This window comes from Pseudonaja textilis, chromosome 4 (genome assembly GCF_049901715.1).
Source record: "Pseudonaja textilis isolate UNSWEBS1 chromosome 4, rPseTex1.2, whole genome shotgun sequence".
In the NCBI taxonomy this organism is placed as follows: domain Eukaryota; kingdom Metazoa; phylum Chordata; class Lepidosauria; order Squamata; family Elapidae; genus Pseudonaja; species Pseudonaja textilis.
In genome coordinates, this window is record NC_141993.1 from 70,596,279 (window position 1) to 70,623,885 (window position 27,607).

Genomic DNA, 27,607 nt, shown 5'->3' on the forward strand with positions numbered 1-27,607 from the left:
TAGAAATAGAAAAACGCCCACACAGCATGAACAAACGAGATGACACCTCCCGCCTCCCAGCCATTTGGAAACCCGCCCTCATTAACAGACGAATACCTGCAACCTCACCACTGCCCACTCCAAACCCTCCGAGCCATACATGAAGCAAGCCGACACCAACTATGGAGATGCAGCGCGACCTCGAACTCGAAGCCGGGCAGCAAGAAATCCAGCCAATCAGAACACGGCCAACCCCAACCAATCAAAACACAGCCAGGCCCCCACCAATGAGAAGACACCCCACCCAATCAGAACACAGCCAAGCCCCCACCCATTCAAATCCCACCCCACTGACAGTTAGAAAGAAAAAAGCAGCTGCAACCTCACATCACTCTGAAAAGCAAGAGCCAAAGACAGAGGCCTGATGATGATGAATGAGACTTCATCGAAACGTTGCCTAGACACTTTGAATCTTACGCGGGAGAAAACCCGAACAAACAAAGATCCACATACAAATACCCGCGAGAACCTCAGAAAACAAATATATATATATATATATATATATATATATCTTAAGGAGGTTGATAATGAGCATTTATATAACACAATATGATCAGAACATGCTTGGTTGAAATGTTTCTCTAGACTGTGAAAAGTTTCTACAGATAAGGCCATCAATACTTTTTCTTCGACTGTTATCAGCTGATTTCTTTATCTAAATGCCACAGGAACTAGCTGCAGACATAACATTTCTGAGGTCATGCAGACTAACAAAGACCTGAATTCATAATTCATAAAGTCAAAGCTGATAAGATTTGTACCTATGTTTAATGAACATGAGGCTGTACATTCATTACTAATGGCAGCAATTTTTTCAACTCCTCTCTTCCTCCAGAAATGGTTGATTTGCAACTAGACAACTAGAATATAGCACATGGGAGCAGATTCAAGAAATCCTATGCTTCAGTTGTCATGTATGAATTACACTGATTTGAATGGATTCATATTTCTGTTAAGTGGCAGGTGGAATAACAAAAAGTATAAAATAGTCAAGTTTGATTTCTTTCATAATCTCAAACAAATATCTTTTTCTCTGTTGCACATGTACTCATGACTAGCATTAAATCACTGAACCTACAAGCTGAAAACTGTAGCCTATTATCTCAGAGTGGGGAAATTCTTTCAAACTTTGTCCCATCCAATGGTGGCCAGCCAACTGACTTGGTTTAGGGTTCAGTGAAAGTACTTTGCAATGGCAGGTTTAGATACTCAAAAAATGGGAGTTAGTCAGGACAAAATAGAACTGCTGTCATACCTGGAATTCATGTATGTGACTCCAAAGAAATGTGGTATAGGCATGCACTAAAAGTACAGCCAAGATGAATTGAAAGCAAATTGCTAATCAGTTCCTAAGTTGCTTCTCAATAACTGCAATTATTTAAATACTTATGTACACATCCTCCTTCTCTTCAACAGGGCCCAGCCCCTGAACAGGCATTTCTGGTTTTGATGGTCTCAGCTCTATGAACACACAGAACTAGTTTATGTGATATCCAAAGTTCATGAAGATGAAAAATCTTCAGTAGTGCCATTTCTCATTGCAAAACATATTACACTGCCCGTATAATATATTTTGCAATTCAAACATTGAGATACTCTATGTGGTTATCTATGAAAAAGAAAACAGAAGCAAATCTATAGATGTTACAAATATGTGGTTGCTTCTCTGCTTTCTCGTTCTTTAGCTTGTGCCACCGCCACATTAATGCACTGTAGCCACTCCTCAGCATTTTTTTCATCTCTGGCCTTGAAGACATACGACTTATTGTCCGTGAAGATTTCAAAGGCCCGAGGAAGACTGCGATCTCGGCGCTTTTTGGCTACCACTTTGACACTCTGGACTTTACTCAGTTCAATGGGACAATCATCTGGATCATCTTTCTGAAAGAGCAATGGAGAAAGAAACAAAGCTTTATTTCTCTTCAGAAAAATGCATTGTTAATTGTTATTGTTAATCCTCTTGTTCAGTCTAAGTGCTTTCATCCCAGCTTCACCTAGACAACAAGCCGAGTAGTTTAACAGCTATTCAGGTTCCGAGATATCCACAGCAAAAAATTATGCTAAAATAATGATTCATGTGCACTGTTGCCATTATTGAAATTCCACCGAAATGCACTTACTTCCTGATGTCTGATGCAAATATATACATTCCAGTATTTGCACCATGATGTTGTGGCCTGTTGGCTGCCGGCCCCTCCAGCAGCTGAATCAGAAGGTGGGAGTCAGGGCCACCATCAAGGCAATCTGAGCACTCCGAGGGGGAAGAGGGAATGGAGCTGTCAGGGATAGAGAGAGAGGGGCGGATACTGGGCCGTCCATCAGCTCTCAGATGAGAGTCAATAGCCCCCAGGTCTGGAGGTGGCTGATGAGGAAGAGGAGGAACAGATGGGTCCAGTGCCTGATGCATGGATGCGCAGAAGGCAGAGGAGAGGAGGGCAGTGAAAATCTATGGGCTGATCCTTAGGATGGAAGAGCCATCTTTGCTAGCATCTTAAGGTTCGTAGATCTGGGGATAAAAGGCAGGGGGTGGAGATGAATAGGTATGGTAGACAACTATTCATCTTCCTGTTGGACACACTTGTTAGCCTGCTGTGAGAGGGAGAGAGGCTTTTTCCCGGGGCTGCTGGCACTCCTACTAAAGGAATCATTTATTTAACTAGAGAGAGTTTGTCGTGTTTGGGAGCCCGGTCAGAACACATGACATCATGATGCACAATTAATCATTTGTCCCCTTCTCCCCATCTTATCCTCACTTTCTTCAGACAACTATGCTCCAAGATGCTGGTGTGAAAAAGAAAGAGCAATGTCATATTAAAAATTAGTTAACATTAGTTTCTGGCAAAACTCTTTAAACTTCTACATGAGCAAGAACAAAGAGAAACCAGTGTATTATTGAACTGAGACTGTTGTATAAAATTGAGATTGACCTTAATCCTTGAAATTTAACTGGGCTGACTTAGGGGTGGTCATTGCCTATCTTTGAAAGTAAAAATGCTCTCTGTGCAGCTTTGAGTTGCTAGAATAAAAAGTGCAGTTTAGCTCTAATGAATATATAAAATAGCGGTACTACAGCATAGGCTCAATTTACCATGTATGGAAAAATCTCTAAAACAATTTGTTTCACTGGAACTGTTTTTTTTTTTAGAAATTGGTGCTTACTAAGATATCAATATGTATGATTTTCCCCCTTGTTCAGTATTAGTGCACATGTTACAATACTCTTCTAAATGAAGCCAGAGATGTAGGATTTGACTAATTTTCCCACTAGGTTTTAAATACTTTTAATGCATGTGAAAGATGCCCATCTGATAATCTTGAACTAAGAAGTGTTCTGTTTGTTCTCATAGTCAGTCTGGCACAGAAACATATTCAGCTGGCTCTAATTCCAGCCCCCTGTAATGGGCTCATTGTCATTTAACACTGTTAAAATAAATAGCAACAACGCTAACAATGGCACTTAGACTTATATACTGCTTCACAGTGCTTTACAGCACTCTGTAAGTTGTTTACACAGTCAGCATATTGTCCTCAACAATCTGAGTCCTCGTTTTACAACCTCAAGGATGGAAAGCTGAATCAGCCTTGAACCAGTCAGGATCAAACTCCAGACTGTGGACAGAGTCAGCCTGCACCATTGCATTCTAACCATTGTGCCACCACAGCTCCATATTTTACCAAATAAATGTTGGTAGAGAGGCAAGCAGAGGAAAGATCTGAGACTCAAAGATCTAATTCACCAATGCTTTAATGCTCCTCACAATGAATTTTGTGTAAGACAGGCATGCTACTTTTTCCTCCTCTATGGCTTCTCCTGCTAATTTACCCATAGTTCTTATTCTTATACTAATCCAGCCAACTCTCCTTGTCAGTTATGCTTGCTAGTGCACAAACACACTATCTGGAACAAAAGCTGCAGTTTCAGAAAAACAATGTTATTTTAGCCCTGCCTGGTGTCTCATTAGCTTCTTTACGAGAGCACCACTGACAAGATTTCATTACACTGGTTACATCTTTTCCTTTAACCAGTGGTTGTATGAAAGAAAAGAAAGAGAGGAGAGAGGGAGGAGGGTATGAAAGTGGCAATTTTCCAAGTTTCAATTTAGACAGAATGTACACCCACCCACTCTGATTTCTATATCTACTGTTGTCCTTGTCCAGCCACCACCACTGGTCATCTGCTTCTCTGACCTTTGCCTATTCTTTCTCTTTTCCTCAATACAGCCATAGAAGATTGAGGACAAACTACTAGTGAGAGATCTCTTTCCTCATTTGCCACTCCTCTAGCTGAAGCTTTTTTTCCTTTATCTTTTATGTAAATTCATTCAGAAGACTCCCAACAACTTAAAATAGTGTACACATTAACCAGGTTAAGTAATATAAGCCAATGATATGTCAACTGTTCCTATTCCATCATACCAATGTGCCCAGGAGTTAGTTCAACCTTTCTTTCCATCAGGTCTTCAGGGCTCTTTAAAAACTTGGAGCAATTCTTCTATCTTGGGATTGCTATTCCAGAATAGGGAACCCATCATTGAGAAGACTCAACATCAGGGTCTATGAAGATGTTATTCTTTCAGTGGAAGGATTCTGTTTTTCCTTCCTTATCCAAATGGATGGGCAGATTCTACCTATTATCAATGATGTTGGAGATGTCCAGACCTTATGCCATGCAGGGCCTAAAATATAACAAAGGCACCTTAAATTGCAACCAGATGGTAACTGGCAGCCAATGGAGCTACCAAAATAGAGATATCATATAGGCAAAGCTAGGCATGTCCATAAGAACATGGGCTGTCACATGCTGAAGCAATTACCCTACAGAAGGTGAGAACAAATGATAATGGAACTTTTATGAGAGATGCTGCTTAGGAATATAACTAATATTCATTCTGCAAAAGTCAATATATTAAAGGGAATAGCTTCTGCATATAGCATTGTAGAGCAAAGCTCTCTCCTTTGAGAACTGTCACTTAAAAAAAAATGTCATGGATGCCATTACCAAAATGGCTGCTGCCGAGTGCACTCATTCACAAAATGATTGCCACAGTAGATATGTCCCAGTCTCTCAATATATAGAAAAACTAAACAGGAGAGGATGAAAGGCAAATCGTTCGATTCAAAACTAAAATATTAGAGCAAAATGGGTCTTAAATCTCAAAAGACAAAGCTGTTTTTGTGAACCCGCACTTTTAAACCCCAATAGAATCACAATACATGAAAAAGCTGATGAATGAATCCTAATCATGTTACCTGAATCAGAAACCATAGGAAAAACTGTTAAAATAATATATTTTATAATTTATAAATAAATTAACTATAATAAATAGTACAACTGCAGAAGATGTTGATGCACACATTTGGAAACAAGCTAACTTTTATGGCCTTAATATTCTAAACTCATAAATTCATATCTTTTTGATTAGGTGATACCAGCTGAATAGATGTCAGTATGCTACATAAACCTAACTAGTGGGATGCAAGCAACCATATATTGACTTGCAAGCTAGACTCTGGGTTAGAAATCTACCTTGGGTAGAAGATTGGGTTAAGATTGGGTTTTGCTTGTAACATTTTTCCTTAAATGTGCCAAAACTGAACAGTTCTGCCCTTACCATTCATGACAGAGCTACTGCTAAGAATGGTAACTCAGACTATCCTTACTCTTTTTGAAAAAGCAGTGTACATTTTTAAGGACCAATTGGATCCATAGCTATGAAACAATACTGATGGATGGATGGATTTCATTTAGGAATATTCTTATGTCCTAAATTTGTAGTGCATGCTAAAGAATCACACCATTTTGAGAGTTGGGGAATGCAGAAAATCTTTTAAAAGTGTGTTTTTTTTCTCTTCAACTTACAGATTTTCCTTTGTGAAAGAGAAGTTGATTGCCAGCAAGTGTAAAATAGCGAGTCTTCCATCTTTTTATGAATTTCCATCGGATTTGCTTTTCTTTCAACCTGCCTTCAATCAGTGGCTGGCCATCTTGATTCACAACTGTGGATATTTAAAAATATTACCGAATGGCTTATTTCATAAATAAGTTGTGTGTCCCCCGCCCCCATGGCATCTTTGTAAGATACAGACTCAATTTCCCCTTAATAAGCTGGAATCACAAAGAAATTGGTCCTTCTCCTAAAAAAAAGGCAAGTCAGGAGTATGTTTTCATCATTTTTTATAAAGTTTATGACAACTCTGGAGACAAGTTATAATAAATTCCTCTCTTGTTTACATTTACTGATTGCTATTCATCCCTCAATAGGGGAATAGAGAAGGAATTCTGAGAATTGATTTGGACATGTAGATATGTACATTTGCTTGATTTACTCTAGTATTTCTTTTTTCATTGAAAGGAAATAATTCTAAGAAATGAGTAAAATTCCTACTTTTATTTTCTTTACTTTGGGAAAAGCTGGCTGTTTCCAACCAATCTTGTGCAAGAATAGAAAGAGGAGGAGAGTTGCAGCAGGACATACTGTTGAATTTAGTCAGAGCTTTGAAAAGAGGTTCATTGTAATGAGATCCAAGTACATTTTTTTGAGTAATACTGTTCTACTGAGAATGCTAGTATATCACAGAGAACTGAGGAAGCCCCAGAGTTCCATTTTTTTTTTTTAACTTTCAGGGTACATAGATAAATACAAGGTTGTGTAGTGATGCCGACTTCAAAAGCTAGATAAGATGCCAGAAAATATGTGGCACTAATTAAAATAGAAAAGTTTAAAGGTCACAATACTATGAGTATTCCAAATATTTCTTTCTGAAGGAACTCCTATTTTCTTTGCAATTAAGCTGTCTAAACATGTAGAGTTTCATACAGTAACCTTATAACCTCTCTGTTGTAGAACTTCATTTCTTAAATGGAAACAGCCTTTTTTTTTGTTTTTTTAACAGGATTTCAGACATCAGGTGAAGCCTTTGGTTCAGAGCTATAAGCATGCCTCTTATCCGAAGTTACTGGCACTACATTTCATTACACAGATAAAAGCAAAAATGTTATGTTCATTCAGCAAAGTATTGTACTGTCGATAAGGATACAAAAGCTTTTGACTATACAAAAAGTTACACTTTAAACACATTATGTAAAAACAAACCAACTTAACAATGTCACTCATTCTGAATCCATCATGACAGTGAGTCTTAACGAAGCATCAAGATATTTTAGCTATGTCAGAATTTATTACTTATTTGGTGGCCAGGGCAATTTTTGTTACATGGAAAATTCCATACAGTAATGTCAAATAAGTACAAAGTTATTATATCTATATATACACATCCTTATCAAACTGCAACAGAAATTGCAATATCAGATCAACAAAATAAATAAATAAATCTTGAATCATACTTTACTCTGGAACATCATCCTACAATTTTCTTGGCAAAAGAAAATTGCACTTGGCCACAAGTTTAGTGGCAGTTTACTACTTCCAATAGTTTGTCAGAGTTTTTTTTTTAAAAAAATCCCAGCCTAACAGACAGTTCTAAGATTTCCCAGTAGCGTCTTATCCAAATAATAAACAGATTTAATTCTGTTTAGTTTTTAAGTACAATGAAGGCGGGCCAGGTTACATCCATGTCGTGGTCTCAGCAACAAACAGAAGTGCTGTCAGTGCTTGCTTTGGGATGTTTTTTCAACTTTCTAATTTAGTTTAGAGTACAGGGATGACCTGATGGACTCTATCCAGGTCCAGCACAGCTTTGCTGGATCAAGAACAGCCAGGCTTCCCAAACCTTGTTTGCTCAAGCAAGAGGAGTCTTTAAATAGCGTAGATTCTGGAGCGGCAGTCTTTACAAGTGCCAACATCTGACCTTGGAGATGACTGGGGCATGGACCATCGTAAGATTTAGCTAACTCTTTTTTGTTTTCTAAAATTTAATTTTGGAATCTGTAGATCCCATCTGCAAATGGGGTAATCAAAGTAATGCCTTTTCTTGCCAACCCTAGAAAAATTTCTGGTTATGTTTATTTCATACCAGTAGAAGATTTCCACCTGGGTAGAGATGGGAAGACCTGGAAAAAAACCTGGAAAATTAGGGGGATGGGGGTTGGGGGCAGGTTTTTTTCTGTTTTTTTCCTAGCCAGCTTTGGGGAAAAAAACCCAGAAAAAAACCTGTCCTCCCCATCCCCATCCCCATTTTTCTGGGCTTTTTTTTCCAGGCCTTCCCAGCTCTGCTCCTGGGTCAATTACAATTTGGAGGATATTTTAATTGAGGCTGTAACAAAAGCAGGGATGTCCACAAGCTGCACGTGCATAAAAAAAGCCAATATGTGATTGTAATTGTGCAATTGATGCCCCATTTCCAGGATGTACCTAAGAAAGGAGAGGGGCATCCATTCTTCAGTCACAGCTGCCATGTTGATTTTTTAAAAATCCCTTCCTCTTCTTGGATACCCATTAGCAGAAAGGAAGAATTAACCATACTCATGAACTGGAGTTCTCATTGTACTGGCCCTTTTAGCCATTATTTAGAAAAATGTACAGGTTTGTACATTGTCTGTACAAATGTACAGACTTAAAACAGTTCAAAATTTCAACGGCACTAAAAAAAAAAGTGACACGATCCTTTTCACCTTTACAACCATTGTGCCATCGCCGTGGTCACATGATCAAAAATCAGATGTTTGGCAACTGACTTGTATTTATGACAGTCGTAACACTCATATTTATGACCAGGATCTCTTATTGTGACTTTCTGACAAGCAAAATCATTGGGGAAGCCAGATTCACTTAACAATAGTGTTACTAACTTTAACAACTGCAGTGATTCATTTCACAACGGTGGCAAGAAAGGTGGAAAAATGGTAAAGGTGGATAAAAACTCACTTAACTGCTTTCTCACTTAGCCACAGAAATTTGGGGCTCAATTGCAGTTGTAAGTTGTAGTTCTATTGGGAATGTTAAATGCAATTACAAATTATGATCATGCCTCATTACTATTAAACAGCTTGAAATCAGAAATTTTAGATAAACTATAAGTCCCCCAAAAGTTCAGATTTACTTTTGATCTATCATCACTTCAATTGGTTTTCAAAATGCTTGGAGCCTCTTCTGTATGAACATAAACTGACTTTTTATATATATAAATGTTCTCTAAACTCATGTTTATGTGGAAATGATTAAGGAGAGTAAATGTTTAAATATTTGTCAAAGTTAGCAGTAAACATTTCCCCCCATATTACTTTTAGGGAATCTTTCTGCACTGTCATAAATGTCAGCAAAAATGGAAATAAATATAGTGACTTTTCATGTACCACACCCTTGCCAAAGGTCCTTCATTCATCCAATTTGGGTATATAAAGCATAGAAAATTAAGAATTTTATGATGAAAAGCGGACATGGCAGAATGTACTATACTATTTCAGACTGCAAATGAATGCACATTTGGGAAATTTTAAATGTTCTTCAACTGAAATCTATACAAACTGAAGCAAGCATATGAGGACAGAAATTTTTTTCATTTGCAAGGAGTATTAAAATTATGAAAAGCTTTCATAAATTCCATTTGTATTCTTAAAAGGTATCTTGATCAGTCACACCAATCTAAAATCTCCACAATAATATAATGTTATCTTTTATACTCTCAGCAATCATGGAAAAATCTGGCTTAAATGTTGAATAAGAACAACAAAATTGGATTTAACTACATACATATAAATGGGTATAAATTTAGCCTAAAATTGAGTTGCTCTCTACAAACATAAATCTGAAACAATAGACAGAATATAATGCATTGTATTTTAGTTTTAGAGGCCACTCTAGGCCAGCCTGAAATTATTTAATAACAATAAGCTTAAACTTGTATAACAGAATTATTGGTTTCCAAGCTAGTGTTTTAAAAAAATATGACACAAATTACTGGAGATATTGAAACATTCAAAACTTTTACAAATTATTTACATTTTAAATGGATAGAGTAGAAGTGAGTTCTACTTTACTCTTATAAGATTGGCCCCAAATGTTATTACGAGCTGCATGAACCATTGTATTTGTAATAGGGCTATCAGACCTACTAAAATGAAGACCAGATGATCAGAGTTGTTCACAATTTTAATTCTTTTTTTCATTTGTGGTTATCTGGACTTTTGTAGTTGAAATCTGAAAGGCCTAATTTGTACGGGAAGAAAATTATAGAGAACAGGGAATATCTTTCTGACCATCTTAAAATACCTTTTGTATCTTCTCCAAAAAGCAGGAGACATTGAGCATGGAGACCAGCGTTTCAAAAGGTGCCTGAAGAAATGATCAAGGAAACAGAATGTCCTGAAACATTTTTTAATCAGCTCTGTAATTCTTGACACCATTCCCATAAAGCCTCCAGCTTCACAATTTCACTCAACCAATTCTTTTCCTTTAAGCTTTTGTAAATTAGGTAGAATAGCATCTGTGGATTTATTGGAAGGTAGAACTAGCATTAATGAAAGCAATATCAGTTCTTGGCTGCCTGTGTTTTGATCCCATGACAGATATAACCATAAGGCTATTTCAGAAAATAGACTTGTAGAAAACTCTACCATGACTCATGAACTGCTGTCTACAGAACAAATGGATGAAAGATGGAAAAGAAATCTGTTATCCCTGCAAATACATTCTGCTGTTGTTATAGTGATTATTGACTCTTGGATCCATCATTCCTTTCTTTAGGCCTGATTGTAAAATAAAGATAAACTCTCCTTCAAGTTCATCCTGGCTCTTGTACTGTAGTTGTCCATGTAGTTTTCTTGGCAACAATATAGAAAGACCTTCTTTTTTGCTGCCTTCTGTTGCTTTTTTTAAAAAATTTCCCAGAACAGGTTATAGCCGTAACATTTCTGCATGGTCTTCCATCCAACACTAACTTCGTCCAACTTGCCTTTGCTTCTTGAAATCGATCAATGTTGTCACATCATAGCACATGCTTAATTTGAATTTACTGCAAATTAAAGCATTCTGTATGATGAGATTATGGAGGCCTTAATGCTGTTACAACTCGGTGATTTGAGGTTTCCGTATCTGACTAACTTAGAGAGCACCAAAGACTCCACAGTTCAACACTGATCTACATATATTCTCTTCTAATGATAAGATTACATAGGAAGGGATTTAAGGAAAAGCACTGGAATAAAAAGTTGCTGTTTAAAAAATTATAAATCATGGGTGGGCAGCCCACTGTTCAAAGCTATTTCAGCCCTGGAAAACACATTTTGTAGTTAAAAAAAATAGTAAAGTTTATTTGAATGAGCCTTGGCTCTTGCTCACTACCTATACATATCCACATAGGTTTTTGGCAAAAACATGGAAGCATTTTGCCTTCATCCAGGATGACCTGTTTCACCTCTCAATTTAGCACATGACCTTGATGTTTCTGATGGACTCCTCTCTTGATCTAAACCTGCTTAGATTGTTTTGTCCCCCTAGCTGAACTTTGGATTGAACTGTATAATTAATTTAGATAACATAGTTTTCACTTATTTACAGTTTATTTACTAAACACTTATACATTGATGGGTCCTTGATGTGCCAGTCTGAGCTTGGTTGTTTTCTTGCAGATGTTTCATTACCCAAACTAGGCAACATCATCAGTACTAGTCCAACAGTGATTATGTTACCTAGTTAGAATAATGAAACATCTGCAAGAAAACAACCAAGCTCAGAGCGCACCAAGAATTCCCTTGTTTCAACCCAGAGCTACAAATATTCTCCTTCATCAGTACCACTATATATAGGTTTAGGTAAAGAAAATGCTGAAATGTAAATTGTTGCAAGTTTCAACCCAAACTCACATTGGACAGAAATTACATTATAAGGTTCTCTAAAGTATTCCATGGTCAGTTATAGAGTTTTTTTTTCACAGTATTCATTAGAAAATCCTAATTAATTCTTTTAGAAATAGGGATGAGGGAAAAATGTAGGGATGGGAGGAAAAACAGAGAAGACACAGTGATCTTGTTAATCCTGATAAATAATGGAAATCTGTGTTTTTGATTGAGGAGAAGGATGTAAAAGGAATATGAATGGAATGTGTATATAATGCATAAATGAGTAAGTATGATATGAATGAGTCTATATGGTATGAATGGAATTGTATGTGTAAATGGCATTCGTGTATGTCCAAATTCTGTCTTCAGGGTATTTCATGATTAAACTGATGAAACAGGATGTAAGATTCTAGTGGTTTGTGTGTGCGTGTTTTTAAAAAACTTTCATTAAATAGATATCAAAATAAACTGTCACCAAAAATGGAATCTCATGTTCTCCCCTTCTTATTCTTGCTCTAATGTCCATAGCAAAAGATACATAACTAAATAGATAAGCTATTTTTTAAACAGATATAGCATAGCATTTTTGTACTTATAGAATGAGATATGTAATATAAACAAATAAAAGATACTTTGGTGGTGTAAGTTGAATAATAAACTATTAGATGAAGATCAAAGTCCTATCAGGCCCTTCCAGATGTCCTGGCTAGGAACAATGGGAATTGTAGTACAACATATCCAGAAAGAGTCATGCTGACGAATATACATGGTCTCTAAAATATATTTTAAGAGTGAGGATTGTAGTGATCTGCAAAAAATACGCTCTCCATATGAAGATGACTATTCAGAAAATAAATCTATTTCATTTTTGGCTATGACAGCAGGAAATGAGCAAAGAAAGCCGCTGATATAGTCTGTTTTCTTATGTCAAACATTTGATTCAGTATGTTCTACATTAGAGTGTTTGCTGCTCCCACTATCTCTCTTTGGTTACTTTTAAATAACAGAGAGAGACAGGAATTGATAAAACTATATACATTTAGATCTCTTAAATGGCTTTTTAAGCTGAACTTTGTTCCTAAGAACTATCAAAAGCAGTCACCACATGCTCTTTAGGAAATTCAGGATATTGACAACCTACTAAGAAGTTAAGAATCCACATCTGCAAAAGCAATATTCAGACTTTTATATACAATCAATATATTAAGATATTTAAACTAAAAAAAGAACCTATTGCTCATCAGTGACCATCCTTCTCCATTCATTTGTGCTTGCCTCCATGTGGGCATTCCTGCATCTTCATAGTAACCATCAGACTATCTAGAGCTGAATAGTTTTGGGAAAGATAGGGGAGACCACCATTTTATGGGCATGCACCCATGAAAGTAACAATAATTACCTTCACAGGGATGATTTTTCTGATCACATTTGAAGAACCAGAGTGACTGAGTAGAAGTTGCTCAATTACCAATAGAAGAGAATGTTTGTAACTCCAGGTTGAACTGTGGGATCCTGGGTGCTCTCTGATTTTGATGGTTTTCTTGCAGGTGTTTCATTACCAACATTGTCAGTGCTAAAAGGGAGTGGGCTGCTCTTATTTTTATAAGTAGTGGCTTGCCCTGTCAAGTGTTTGTGGAAATATTCCTGGAAATTTCTTGATTCCAAACCACACTGCTTTCTAGGACTGTTGATGTTATTTAGTATGATAATGAAACATCTACAAGAAAACCATAAAGGTCAGAGAACACCCAAGACCTCACAGTTAATATTTCCTATGAGCATGTACTGTATAAAACATAATATGTTGCTACCATGGGCTGCCAAAAGCGATTAGCTACAGAGCATTTCAAAAAAGCCAGTGTAAGTTGAATGGAAACCTAAATATGTAATGCATAGAAACAACAGGGAACACAAATAAAATTGGTGTAACTGTGAATATTGTAGGCAGTTATGTCAACAAACATTTCACTGATCAATGAAGTAGAACTTAATTAAGCATGTAGGACCAATACGTACCAACTTTCTACATGTATTTTTAGCTGAAGAGTAAAATATAAGGTGATAAAAAAATCTACAAGCATACATAAATTACAGCGAAGAGAAATAGAAGGAAACAGATTGAAAGTTAATTTGATTGTGCAGACTCTTAAGAGATTTACTACACATCTTGAAGAAAGGGCATTAGGATCAAAATATGCCATAATATTATAATGTTTGAACTTGTATTACCGTATTTCCCCATGTATAAGCCACCCCTTTTTTCCAAAATTTTCAAGCCCAAAAAGTGAGGGGGGTGGCATATACAAAGCAGGTACACTTTTTATACGTGAAAAAATGCATAAAATAATAAAGTAGGAATAAACTGGTTTTCCAGCAGTATGCTATACTTTTTGTAAAAATTGTACGTGATGATACGATTACGAGTGCGAGTCACGCGATAGAAATGCATACGCTAGGCATCGGCCTGAATGCTTCGTTCCTACTCTCGTTCCGATGCGTAGATTGCTAGCGTCGCCCGCACCGCTTCGAGCGCCATGACCGAAGTTGTAGATCTAGACGTCGAATTTTGTTTCTTTGTAAATTTTCTTTCTTCATAACTTGTTTCTCTAATAAAATATTTTTTTCAAAACTTCACAGTCCAAAAATTGGGGGTGGCTTATACAAAGGGGGTGCTTATACATGGGGAAATACGGTATATGTTTCAGAACAAAAGAATAACATCACTACTTTTACTGAAACTCTTATTATCTTCTTACTAATATCCATAATACATTCTTCTTGTTGGTGTGGTTATGATTTCAGTTTAATTTGCTTTGTTTAGACATTGCAAAAAACAACACTTTAACCAAATAATAACTCAGTCTAGAATCATACCATTAAACAGATGTGCTACTGTGGAAAATGAATAAATTTGTCTTTGGAAATGTTATAGAATCAGCTCTGAAGCAAAATTGAGCCAGTTGAAATACAATAAAAAAGCACTTCACGGATGCAAGGCTGTATGATGTTAGTGGGATTTTAAAAAAGTTTTCATCTCTGCATAATTGCTAATAGTCAGCATTAAAAAGTTGTCCAAACTCCTTAATTGCCAGCTGTTTCCATCCTGCTGAATAATTTCAATGGTTTCACATCTTCAGATAGCAAGTCATTTTAACTGTCAATTGTTTTATTTCTCATTACTCCATCTGTCCAAAACAGTGAATTGTTTCCAGCACAAACATACTGGCCCCAAACAATAATTAGTACAATTCCATTTTAAGACACAGAAATCAACGAAACTAATAGTTTTAAAAAACTACAGAACAAAAAAATGCTTGATTTGCTTGGCAAAATTTTATTAAGCTTATGCAAACAATTGCTAACTATCGATGTTAAAAAAAGTAAAATAGCAGCATCCAGAATGTTAAAATAAACACATCTTACATGTTTATTTAAAGGAAAAATACCAAGGGCATTTACTGAATTTCCTCCAGTGTGGTGGAATTGCCACAGCCATCAAATTTGTCAAATACGGAATCTCAAATTTTAGATTCTATTTTTGCATATGGCCATTATATTTTCACACTCTGTAAATCCTGAAACCTCATAATTATATTAGTATTCAATACAGAATTCTATTATATTGTATACTATGACAAAACTTCTCTCTATTTATTAGAATAATATTCTCCATCCTAATCTATTCTTGAGAAACTTTTCAAAAGTGGTTTTGAAGGCATTGAAAAGTTTGTGGGAGGAAGCGAAAGAGAATTGTGTTCTTCTGATTCTGCTTGTAGAAGCTCTTCTGTCATTATGAGAAGTGAATTAGGTGCAATCTCAAAATAATGAAACATCCTAATTTTTATGTTTCATTTACTCACTGCAAGGCATACCCTTTACTGATCTGCAAAATAACAAAACTTGTCAATAATTGAAATCTGCCATATGGAAATGGCCAAACTTCACTATTGAAATCACAGGTAAAAATACAACTTTAAAAGTGATCCGGCAGACTGAAAATATTAAGAGACTATCCAAAAAGATTTCATTTTAAATGTTAATTTAACTTAATTTATTCTTCCTTTTTTTCTGATGATGAGGATGACGATCTAACCTTGCTTAGGTCAAGTTACAGCCAAGGTTTCCAAGCAAGACAGAGGTAAACCTTAGCTACTATAGCAAACAAGCTCTCACTGTTAATAACTTAATTGCATGATTCAGATATTTTATGCAGAGCACCCTTTATTAGATTCTGAATCTGTGTTATTTATATCACTCAGTTCTTCTGCAGAAAAGTCTCTTACCTGTTGCCTTGTCAGGATTGTTACACATGAAACACTGCCAAGCTCCCACGTCTTCATTGTAACTGAATAAATCAAAGAACCTCACTTCTTCCAGATGTAATTGTACATGGTCCAGATCCTGAGCAATTTTTTTTTAATGGGGAAAATAAGAATGGATTTGACTGTTGTGAAACTGATTGCCTGCATACGTAAAGCAATAAAGTTGAATCCCTTATAGTGATTGGAATGTGAACTAAACATTTATAAGCACCAGATTCATCCTTTCATCCCTATATAATATTGAAACTCTTCTGGGTGATGTTTTGCAAACATCTTTAGTTTTAGCTAAAGAATTAAAGATGCAATAAGATCTTTTTATATTGAGATATATTATAATATAATCTTTGAACTAGCTGAGAATTTTGGCAGGTATCTTTTACTGTTTCAGGCAGGGGTCTTTTCATCCCAGACCCTGTTTGCAATTTTTCAGTTGTAGGTATGTACCATTTATATGGAAGCAAAGTGAGGTTTGTGTCCAAAAAGGCATTCTCTGGGCTTTGTGATTTTTTTTTTCTAATTCACCCTTTCTGTGGCATTTTTATAGTGGACTTATTGGCAAGTGATATTACTATTTCAGAGGAGTGCACATGCATGAGGGGGAGTAAAGGCAATATCATCCAGGATTCCAAAGCACCAGAGGACAGGACAAGAAATACTGGATGGAATCTAATCAAGGAGAGAAGCAACCTGGAATTAAGGAGGACTTCCTAACAGTGAGGACAATTAACTGGTGGGAAAGCTTGCCTTCAGAAGTTGTGGGTGATCCATCACTGGAGATTTTTGGTGAGCTTTTCCGGGTAGAAAGCGGCATTTGAATGCTGAAAGAATCCTCGCGCCTTAGTTTCATCGGGGTGGGGGTGGGGCGGCTTCCAACAAAACTAAGGCATGAGGATTCTTTAAGCGTGCATGGCAAGGCGAGCCGAGTGACCGTCCCGAAGCCGTCCCGAAGCCCATCGACACAGATACAAAGGAGGAGTTCAAGGTGGCGGGGAGAAGCAGGGGACGGCTGGCTGGCCGGTTGCTCGGCTCGCCTTGCCATGCATGCTGATGCTGGTACCAGGCCGCGGATGATTTTGTGATGCTGGTACCGAGCTGCGGCACAAAAAAGGTTGGGGACCACTGGTATAGGGTCTCCTCCTTGAGCAGGGGGTTGGACTAGAAGACCTTCAAGGTCTCTTCCAGCTCTGTTTTGTTCTGTTCTGCTCTGCTCTATTCTATGAATTTGTAGGCAGGAATTTCTGTGATCAGAGACATCTGCAGAATTGGAGTTTTTCATTAACAGGATAGAAACAGGATCAAGCACTGTGCAAGTTCTGCCCTTTTTGTATTTGTGTGATTACAAGCTGGGTGCAAAAGGGTGGAAATTCATTGCGATAGCATTATGTGGCTTTCCTTAGTTGCTTCCCTTGGTCCATCTTACTCTAATTCCACATTCCTTCTCTTAAGTTATGACTTCCTATTTGTTTCCCATGTTCTATGCATATTTAGTAGAATGTGGCATGAACATGTAACCATGCAACCTTAATAATGGTAGGAAAATGAGAAACACCATGGCTTCCCTCTGCTTCAAAGTAGCAAACATGGTGTAATCTTTGATAGCTGGTATCTGCTGGATACTGCTGGGCTTCAAGATTTAGTGACTGTGGTCCAGATAACAGATTTTCTGATAATTGACTGGCAGATGTGGCTGGCATCCTATGTTACCCTGAGGATGCAGACATAGTTGCTGGCAAAACATCAGGAAATCTGTTATCTAGATCACAGTCACTAAACCGTGAAGCCCAACACTGCTCAAAACTTCCATACTAAAAACAAGCTTAGCAAAGAGTGACACTAAAAACATTATGAAAACATAGAGATAGGCAAAATGATGGCAAGAGGTGTTAGTAAGTTAAGGCTTTGTTTGTACCCCTGTTTAGATTCTACACATATCCAAAGTGTCATGAATTCATAGCACTGCTTACGGCACAAGGTACTCAGTTTAGCCAAAGTAAATAGTAATTAAATAATAAAACAAGCAACCTTCCACAGCAAACTGTTTTTAGAGAGATTCTTCTTGTGCATCAGTCTAAAATGTTAATTATAGAGAAACTCTCACAAAAGCCCAGAGAAATTTGTTGCATTAATACATTAAGAAGCTGAAGAATACCATGACATCATAACGGTATGAATATCTGTACTGCAGGTTTTGTAGTTCTCCAAACTACTCAAAATTTCCGCTACTGGTTCTCCAGAACTGGTCAGAACCTGCTGAATACCACCTCTGCTCTGTAAACTCCTAAACTCTGTTTTTGTGCAAATCAACCATTCAGTTGTGATACATCATCTGAGGCTTTTCCAATCAAGTAACACATCCAACTTCAATCTGCTTAGTTCCACTGTATAAACAAAATTAAGAAACGGTGAAATGTTGGTTATTAGCTGGTGAGATTTTGAGGCTAATTTTGTATGCCTACTTCTGGGGTGAGTGATACGTTTGTTTAAAAGTAAATTCTCCAGTAGAAATGGTTAGGAGCACGGCCAATGGTTGAGCTTGTTTCTTTTTTCATCTTCCCTAGTATGTCTGCTTTTTCTCTATTCAATGCCTACCTTCTCCCCTCTCAGTCTCAGCTCCAAATCTTGCCCTTTTCCTTTCCGTGTCAGCAAGCCTTAACTGAACTTAACCCCAAGCCCACCATTTTCCCTTCCACCTCTTTGCATTTGGCGAGGCTGGAAGTGGAGGACCTGTACCTGAATGTCAGCAGAGCAGCTGGCCCTTGCAGTGGGCATGCCAGGAAGAAGTGGTGGTGGTGGGCATTCTCTTGCCCTTGCCCTGGATTTGTGCAGGGACTACCTGAGCATGCCATGCTTGCTTCACAGCTTGGCCAATGGAGCACACACATGCTCTGTTTCACTGCAGCCTTGAGGACTTCTAACTTGAGAAGGTTCAACCCCAAAGCAAGGCAAGGCCTACTGCAATTCACTTGTCCTTCTCTTGAATTATCCCACATTGAATTGTCCTGCAGTGAGTTGACCCATTTGATCTCAGTGAGTTGGTTATGTGAGTCAACTGCGGTAGGTTGTCCCGTTCCATATCTATTGTTAGATATTGAACTACATTGCAAAATCCTGGAAAGTGTATGTTTGGTTAAGCATCTATATGCTGGGTATTTTTAATATATCTGTCTGAATCAAAACTGGTAGATTCATCTAAAATTGTGAAGGAATAAATTTTTCTTCTGTCCCTGCATAGAAGACATGCAGGTGGACACTCTAGCATAGTAATTCACCATCTTGGCAGCTTGAAGATATGTGGCCTTCAACTCCCAGAATTCCCCAGCCGGCATGCCTCCTGTGGAATTGTGGAAGTTGAAATCCACATATCTTCAACATGCCAAGGTTGATAGACATTGCTCTAGGATATAATAGTGACTACATGTAAATGCCTGACAGTAATTTCTACAAAGCACAATACAATATAATCAAATATATTCATGGTCTCCAGCAAAGACTGACATTTACCAAGGTTGAGGAAACCATGCCAGATAGTGAAGGATAAGGTTTTCCTATTCCCTACTTCCTGAGTAATGATGACAAATGTTTAAAAGAGCTATTTCAATCAACTAGGGAAAAAAGGAAATATTTAAAACACTTTTTAAAAGAATTCCCAGTGAAGAGTTTTTAGCCATGTTCAGAATGCCAGGCATTTTAAAATTATTTGACTGATATAAAACATCTGGCTCTTCCTGATTAATTGTAGCAGAGTGATATAGTTGATGTACTTTATTATGTTAAAATTGGCCAGCTGTAAATTAAAACAACACCCACCCATTCCAATCAGATTTATTTAGCTTTTCCTTGCTGTTCATCAATTTACCTCTTCACGTTCACTTTCTGTTAGAAGTATTTTCTCAGGGAAAATAGTTTAAGCTAGATCTTTGACTGCAAAGGGATATTCTAGTCTTCAAACCAGTGGAGTCTGACAGATTTATGTTGCAGGGCAGTTTAACTGGTCCACTGCCAAAGGAGGCTATATGGCCTGTTAAAATGTGTTTACATCAGCAATTGAGGCTAATATGTTTCCAGCTTTACAAAGGAAGCAAAAGTAATGTGGTATGGAATAACTTCGTACTCACAGCAATAATAGTTATATGTAGATTGAAAATGTCAAACTAGTTCTATGCTTGCCCTCATGCTTGCAATGCATGCAGTCAAGCATGCTGATGGAATTCATATCTGGGAATGGATACAGATCTTGTTGGATATAATCCAGATGTGCTGCCACAGAGCTGAAAGTAAAACTGCAATTCTTCTCTTCATCATGCTGGGACTCAGCAGGATAGTTATCATAATTGTATGTGCAAACAACCAATGCCAATGCCCTTAATTTTTAGAATTAAATAAGTTTAAAGGCATAACCAGAAACTTACTTTCTTGGAAGTGAGTGCAAGTTTTCCAGATTGATCTTGCACCTTCCTTCTAGAAATTTACCTAATGCTATTAAGCAGAAAAATATTGTAGTTACTCCACCATTCTCTGATCTATTCCTTTTTCTTTCTTGGTAAGAAAATAAGAAAAGTAGCAACAATATATATATATATATATATTGTTGCTATATATATATATATATGTGTGTGTGTGTGTGTGTGTGTGTGTGTGTGTGTTTTCTTAAGTTTTCGTGGGCACTTATATGTATGACATTCAGCTTTGTTCGGGTATTTTCCCACGTCATTGTAGCTGTGCTTTTAAAGTTGTAGCAACATTTCGGCAGAATCTCATCTGCTTCTGTACAGAAGCCTGATGATGGCAGATGAGATTCTGCTGAAACGTTGCTACAGAGTGCCTTTCATTATCCTAACTAGGTAACATAATCAGTGCTAGTAAGAAATGGGGTTTGCTCTTACCTTATATTTTAGTGGCTTGCCCGTCAGTGTTAGTGGGGGATGATCTTAGAGGTTCTTTGATGGGCTGTTTACTGTTGGCTTGTTTGGCAGTTCCTTGATTGGGGTATTGTTTATTTAATTGTTGGTCTGATGTTAATCTTGGAGTTAATCTATACTCGTCTGGATATTGATTTCTGGTGAGACGGTATTTTAGTTTTTAGATTTCCTTTTTGGATTGTTGATAGTTTCTTTTGCACAATAGGTAGATGTTATTTATGTCTATGTGTTTATTGATGGCCAGTTTATCAGAGTACCAGGCTTCCAGGAATTCTCTAATGTTCTCTAGCTTTTTTTGCAAGATGAGTTTGCAAACAAATCTGATAAATAAATAAAATCAAGGAACCTTTAAAAAGTATTTGATGATTTGCTGTGGATTATCTTTGGTAATCAAAGCAGGAAATGATAAATTCCTTTATGAAGAGTCATCATTTGGGGTTTTCTACGTGACTGAAGTAGCATTTTTCTACTCTAAAAGTTTTCTAGATTTTTTTTAAGCAAGGCATCATTGAAGGATTGAGAAAGAATTCCTCATTGCTTGGTTTCAATTATGCAATTTGACGTTAGGGTTGCAAATATATTTTTTCTTGTTATAAAAATAAAAATTGTAGGCAGTCAAGGCTTACCTCAAATATGTTTTTGTTTTAAACAGATTCCATGCTGGAGATTCAATTGAACCCAATTAAAGATTAATAGATTTGACCAGAAATTCTTTGCTGACTTTGAAACAGTATTATTTACAATCTTTGAAAATGCAATTGCTTTGAAGCAGTAATCTTTTCAAAGGGCAAAGGTTGACACGACAGAGCCTGCGCAAATAATTGTACTCTGGAGTCCCTGCCATAACCCACAACTATGTGACTTTGCAAAAGGGAACTAAACAATTCATTATGATAGTTTCTCTGCTATTTGAAATGAGTTTCCTTCTTTCTCTTTGTAAATAAGAAAAAAGCTTATTTGCATTTTCCATTCATATATCAACAGCATGTGGAAGAGATTAGTGAGAAAACTCAGACATTTCTACAAACAAATGGCATAAATGGAAACATTGTAAAGATCAGAACCTGAATTCTTGTGTATTGCTTTGCCACTGCCCTCTAGAAATGAAAGACAATTAATGTTACCTATAGCAGATTGGTAGGATTTTCATAGACAGTATATTTCTGAATAAAGTTGCTGAATACCTACAATGGAAGAAGGAAATTAGCACTTCCTGAAGGTAGCAGGCAGATGGTTTCTGAATAAGGAAGATGGTTGAAATTTCATCCAACAGAGTATTCTTAAAAGAATTTGAAGAATTATAGGCCTGGGTCTATATTTTGACATAGATTTTGAAGACAACAAAGTCCATATTTTGGACAGAGATGGTCGTTGATTTGAAAGAGGGGTTAAAGAGATCATCTAGTCAAAATTGAAGAGCCCTCTTTAAACAGAGAGGGAAGGTATATGATATCATCTATTTCCAATCTACAACACAATCCTTTCAAGAGTTCCAAGAAGGCTCCACACCAATTTGAACCACTCAGATGACCCTGATGACAGAGATAAACCTCCAAGTGATCTTAAGGACCTGCTAGAATGCAAATGATGAGCTGTCTGCAAGGAGTATAAAGCTTTCCATTCCCCACCATCCAATCAGAGCTGAAGAAGTTTCTTAGATGAGAGGCAAAACGTCTTCAAAAAAACCCCAGAAAGTCCAGTTGCCTATTGAAAAAAGCACCTTTAGGACTATTATACATATAACAAAAATAAATGATATGGATTATCCTCTGTTACCATTTTCCATCATTTTCAGTTGACTGCTTCACATATCAAACATAAACATCACATTCAAAAGTCCAACTTTGATAATTTAACTGTTTTCATCTATATGCGGATTCAGAGATATGGTTGCGATTTTTCTTGCAGTAAATAAAAACAACACATACACACTCCACCCCTTTTGAAGGCTCATAAGAAAAAAATACCTTCTTAGGTGGAAATGTAGATTGCACCATTGCAGTTTCAAAACTATGTGTTCCCTTAAGCTGGGTTTTTCCCCACAAGGTCTTCAGGACTTGCAAATAATTATTCTGCATGGACAATGGTTCTGGGAACAAGCCCTAATGGACAAAAAGAAAAACAGTACTGATTGAGAAGTATATTTGTACTTCGGGATTCAATTGTGGGGGTCCCTTGGTGCTCTCTGAGATTGGTGGTTTTCTTGCAGAAAACTTTCATTATCAAACTAGGTAACAAACTGCAAGAAAACTACCAAGCTCAGAAAGCACCAAAGAGTTCATTTTAAAAAAAAAACCATTTTGGGCATTATTTTTCCATTTGCAAGCATCACACACTGTATCAGGTTAAATGCCTGTGCATCTCTAAATGAAGTTGAGCATTACAAGAAAACATTTCTTTGCAATTGATAATTAAATGAGTGTTCTAAAAATATTGGGTAAACTTAAGAAATATGCCACAGATTAGCATTAGGTAGTGTAGCCATGAAGGCCTTGGAAATAACATTAAAATCCTGTGATGATGTATAACCTCAGAATTGTGCAAGATATGGAATTTCCTGAGACACTCTATCGAAGTGAAAGCTGGGCTTTGAAAAAGCAGGATAGGAAATGTATTTTTGTTTTAAATTTTAATGTTGAAGCGGACACTTCAGAAGAACTTCAAGGTCCTTTCCAACTTTGTTATTCTGTTATACATCCTGGCCATCCAAGAAAACTAACAAAAGTGTAATCAAACAAATCAACCCAGAGTTGTCACTCAAGGCGCAAATGACCAGGCTAAAACTTTGGATCTAGCTGTCTGGAAAAGTTGAGAAGGGTGTGTAATTCTGGGAAAGTGAAAGGAGAGAAAAAGAGGTTGACAAGCAGAAAAAAGGATGGATTCAGTTACTGCACTGATGAGTGCTCTTTTATAAGATGTAAAAGGCCAGATTAAGGATAGATCATCGCGGAGAAAAATTATGTGGTCATTAAGAGTCAACAAAAAGTTGATGGTACATAATCAATAACCAATGGACAAACAATGATTTGGGCCTGATATTTCTAAACTATATATTTAACTATGTGAGATACTGATAGTAACCATGTTCAGAGTACTGAGGACAATATTTGGAGTGAGTGTGAGAGAGAATATCCAGAAATTTGTTCTCAAATGAAGCTGGTACTGTTTTGCTTCAATGATGGCATAGCTTCTTTGGGAGCTTATGTAATTATTAACATAAACTGAACTAACATACAGATATTTAGATGAATGGCTTACATAAGAACAAAACTATCAACATACTTTTGATGTTTAAATAAATTTAAAGATTTTCATGATTTTGACACATCCATCTTAGAGCATTGTGCAAGATAATGCAAATCATGGTGTAATTGTGGTCATACAATTTTATAGATTGTGTTAATAAAAGATCTTATCAATGCTATAAGCAACTTTTCAGTAAAACACAACCCAAGCATTTATCATATTGACTCATTTATACATTGAAATCTAATTCTCAGAGCCACAACCAAACTGATTCAACACAATTTTCTCTTTCCTATTTTTTGTTAAACTCAAACTTACGGTTAAATGGTATTTACAAATATCTCCATAGAATCTCCATAGGCAGTATTTACAAAGATTTGATACTATTAAAATGAGCAGAGACAAAAGTTTGGGACTGACTCCCTTCTTTCAAATGATAGCAGTCTCAGATAAAAAAAATCACTTATATCCAGCTGAAATATTATGCTTGACGTTAGAAAACAATTTTATTTTAGTTTTCCAGATTTATTTCCAATTATATATTTTCAAATTAAACTGATCAACAATATAAGGTGATACATGTTTGTTAATAGTAAAGTCCACTCCTAGATGGGTATGTACAACTCAACTAAATGAAAATTACTGACATCTTAATTTAACTGCCAGTCCATCATAAAATTGTGTGTGTGTGTATGTGTCTGTGTGATTACAGTATAAGAAAAATAATGAACTTCTAACATAAACCTTGGTTTGCCCAGGCTCTAGGATTCTATAGAATGATCAGCAAGCAAAAACATAACAGTAATCAGAGCAAAGAATCATTTGATGCATATATAGAGGCTTCCTCATGAACTAAGGAGAGAAGGATAATTACATTTAAAAAATGAAAATTATTATAGCATTCCCCAGTTCTCAGAATTTTCACCTAGCTCCATCAGCAGAAGGGGAAGCTCATTAAAAGGGAACAATTATGGACTAGAGTAAATGTTTGTGGCTGAATGGAAATAAATATTCTCTTTACATATAATTAAGTTTAATTTACTACACAAACACATTATTACCAGCAGAGACCAAAAAAATAATCAGGCTTACACACTAGTAAATTTGGAACACACCGTGAGTTTACTGAAAATGCAGAGGGGCAGTGGGGTAATAAGATTGACCAAAACAGTGTGATTATAATATCAAACCATATTCATTAGTATTGGAACTCATCATTGGAAAGTGACTCTTCCATACTGTGAATGGGACCTGAAGCTACTGTCAAAACCTGAAGCTGCTATTCTCTGTCAGAAACTCATGTTAAAAGGCTGCTACACAGAATACTCTAAACTTGTTTCTATTTCCTCATTTGAAAACTTATTTGGTAATTGGCAGCATTGGTGTTGAATAGCTTTACATCGTCAGCGAAGAGAACACAGTTGCTCTTAATATGATCACAGAGGTCATTTATGTAGAGTATGAAGAGAGCTGGTCCTTGAACACTGCCTTGGGGGACACCACTGTTGACAGGTACCGAATTTGATAGGATGCTCCCAATTTTGACCATTTGTTGTCTGTTTGACAGGAATGCTTCTATCCAGTTATGCAGAGATACCATAAGATTTTAGTTTTAGGAGTAGTTTGTTGTGTACCTGATAGAGAAACGTCTTTTACTGGCTAGATTGAACTCTCAACCTTTTGAGTGGGAGGTGAGTATCTTCAGAACAACATTGATTTATATCAATATATCTCAAGGGATTACCCCAACACAGATTTTAATTGACAGATACATTAATGATTATTATGATGTTTATATTCATATTGTACACACCTGTTGAAAAAGAAACATGATATGGATCCAAAGTTGAGGCTGGTGACTGATGAGAGTAAAACCGGATTTACTGTATAGGCAGTAGTGACTTTTCAGGGGACAGCTGAAGGACAACTTTGCTACACAACTTTTAACTGTATCTAGGAACAAATATACACATTATTAATATCAACAATAAATAAAGATGTACTATAAATCTGACTAAACATTACTATTTTAGAATTGCAGTTGGCTGCCTTTATATATAACTTCTGTATTTTACTGCAACATAACTTATAATAGAAAGGAACCAAAGAAAAATTGATCTAATCATAAATCAGTGGGTGATTTGCAGCATTTCTGGATCTCTTGTTTTTAAAAATAGTTATGGTCTAAATTATGAAGAACACTTCAGATAATCAGGAAGTGATTGTTGGATGAAATAACAATGGGGGTCACTCAGTTTTAATATTCAAAACAAATTCCTGACCTCAGAATGTTTTTAATTCTAAGGAAGTAGCATAACTCAAGGATCTCTAATCAAAAGGATAATTTCTTACAAGCTAGTCTAAGCCAACAAAGTAAATAAAGTTTTTTATGTACTTCCACTTTTTAATCTTCAGCCTCATTTATGGAGATGCAGTGTAAGTGGTACACAGCAGAAGAATATGGCATTATCAGATGTGGGATCCATCTTGTTGCTTGTAGAGTGCCTGGACTCTCCAGCAATCTGACAGTGATATTGCCATGTCCTCTTCACTGCCCTCTTCTTTCTACTAGATACTTTGCAAATGGAAAATTTCACTTGCAATAAAAATGAACGGCAACTTTTTTTATTCTCCTGTGTTTTGCTCCATTGGGTTATAAGGGGCATCTGACTTACCTTGTCTTTCAAAGTATACAGGTAGTCTTCGATTTGTTTAGTAACTGTTCGAAGTTAGAACAGTACTGTTTTCACATTTATGACTGTTACAGCATCCCTATGATTACATGCTCAAAATTCAGGTGCTTGGCAACTGACTCATATTTATGATGATTGAAGCATCCGGGGCCATGCAATCGTCTTTTGTGACCTTCTGACCAGCAAAGTCAATAGGGAAGTCAAATTCACTTAACAATTCTGTTACTAATTTAACAACCGCGGCGATTCATTTAACAACTATGGCAAGGAAAGTGGTAAAATGGGACAAAATTCACTTAACAAACACCTCACTTAGCAATAAAAATGTAGGGCTCAATTGGGGTCATAAGTTGAAGACCACCTGTAGTTTCTAAACATAATGGCCAGTCAGCAGAATTAAATGGGCCAAAATACCGAGCCACAATGCAAGGACTTTGCTACCACAGTGAGAAAATGAGATGTTTTCCATTTGCTTTTTTTTTTCTTTTTGGGGTGGGAAGAATTTATTTATTCAGCTATTCTCCCATCACAGTAGTTGTTCTATGCTGAGTGCCAGATAATATGTCTGAGGTTGATGGAACACAGCATGTTTTTTTAATTGCCATTGTGCCACAGAATACAACATCCAACTTCAACTATATTTTAAGACTA

General features: G+C 36.6%; 1 protein-coding gene across 1 annotated transcript in view; it reads right to left on the minus strand.

The window, feature by feature from the left end:
• Nucleotides 1-790: 790 nt before the first annotated feature.
• The window catches only part of VEPH1 (ventricular zone expressed PH domain containing 1), a 112,280-nt gene continuing 85,463 nt past the window's right edge, over nt 791-27,607 (minus strand). The window contains exons 8-12 of the mRNA XM_026705860.2: nt 26,077-26,216; nt 22,985-23,119; nt 16,060-16,177; nt 5,900-6,036; nt 791-1,920 (exon numbers count right to left, since the gene is read on the minus strand). Of these exons, the coding sequence (XP_026561645.2) occupies nt 1,684-1,920; nt 5,900-6,036; nt 16,060-16,177; nt 22,985-23,119; nt 26,077-26,216 (767 nt within the window). The 3' untranslated portion in view covers nt 791-1,683. The remainder of the gene's footprint in view (nt 1,921-5,899; nt 6,037-16,059; nt 16,178-22,984; nt 23,120-26,076; nt 26,217-27,607) is intronic.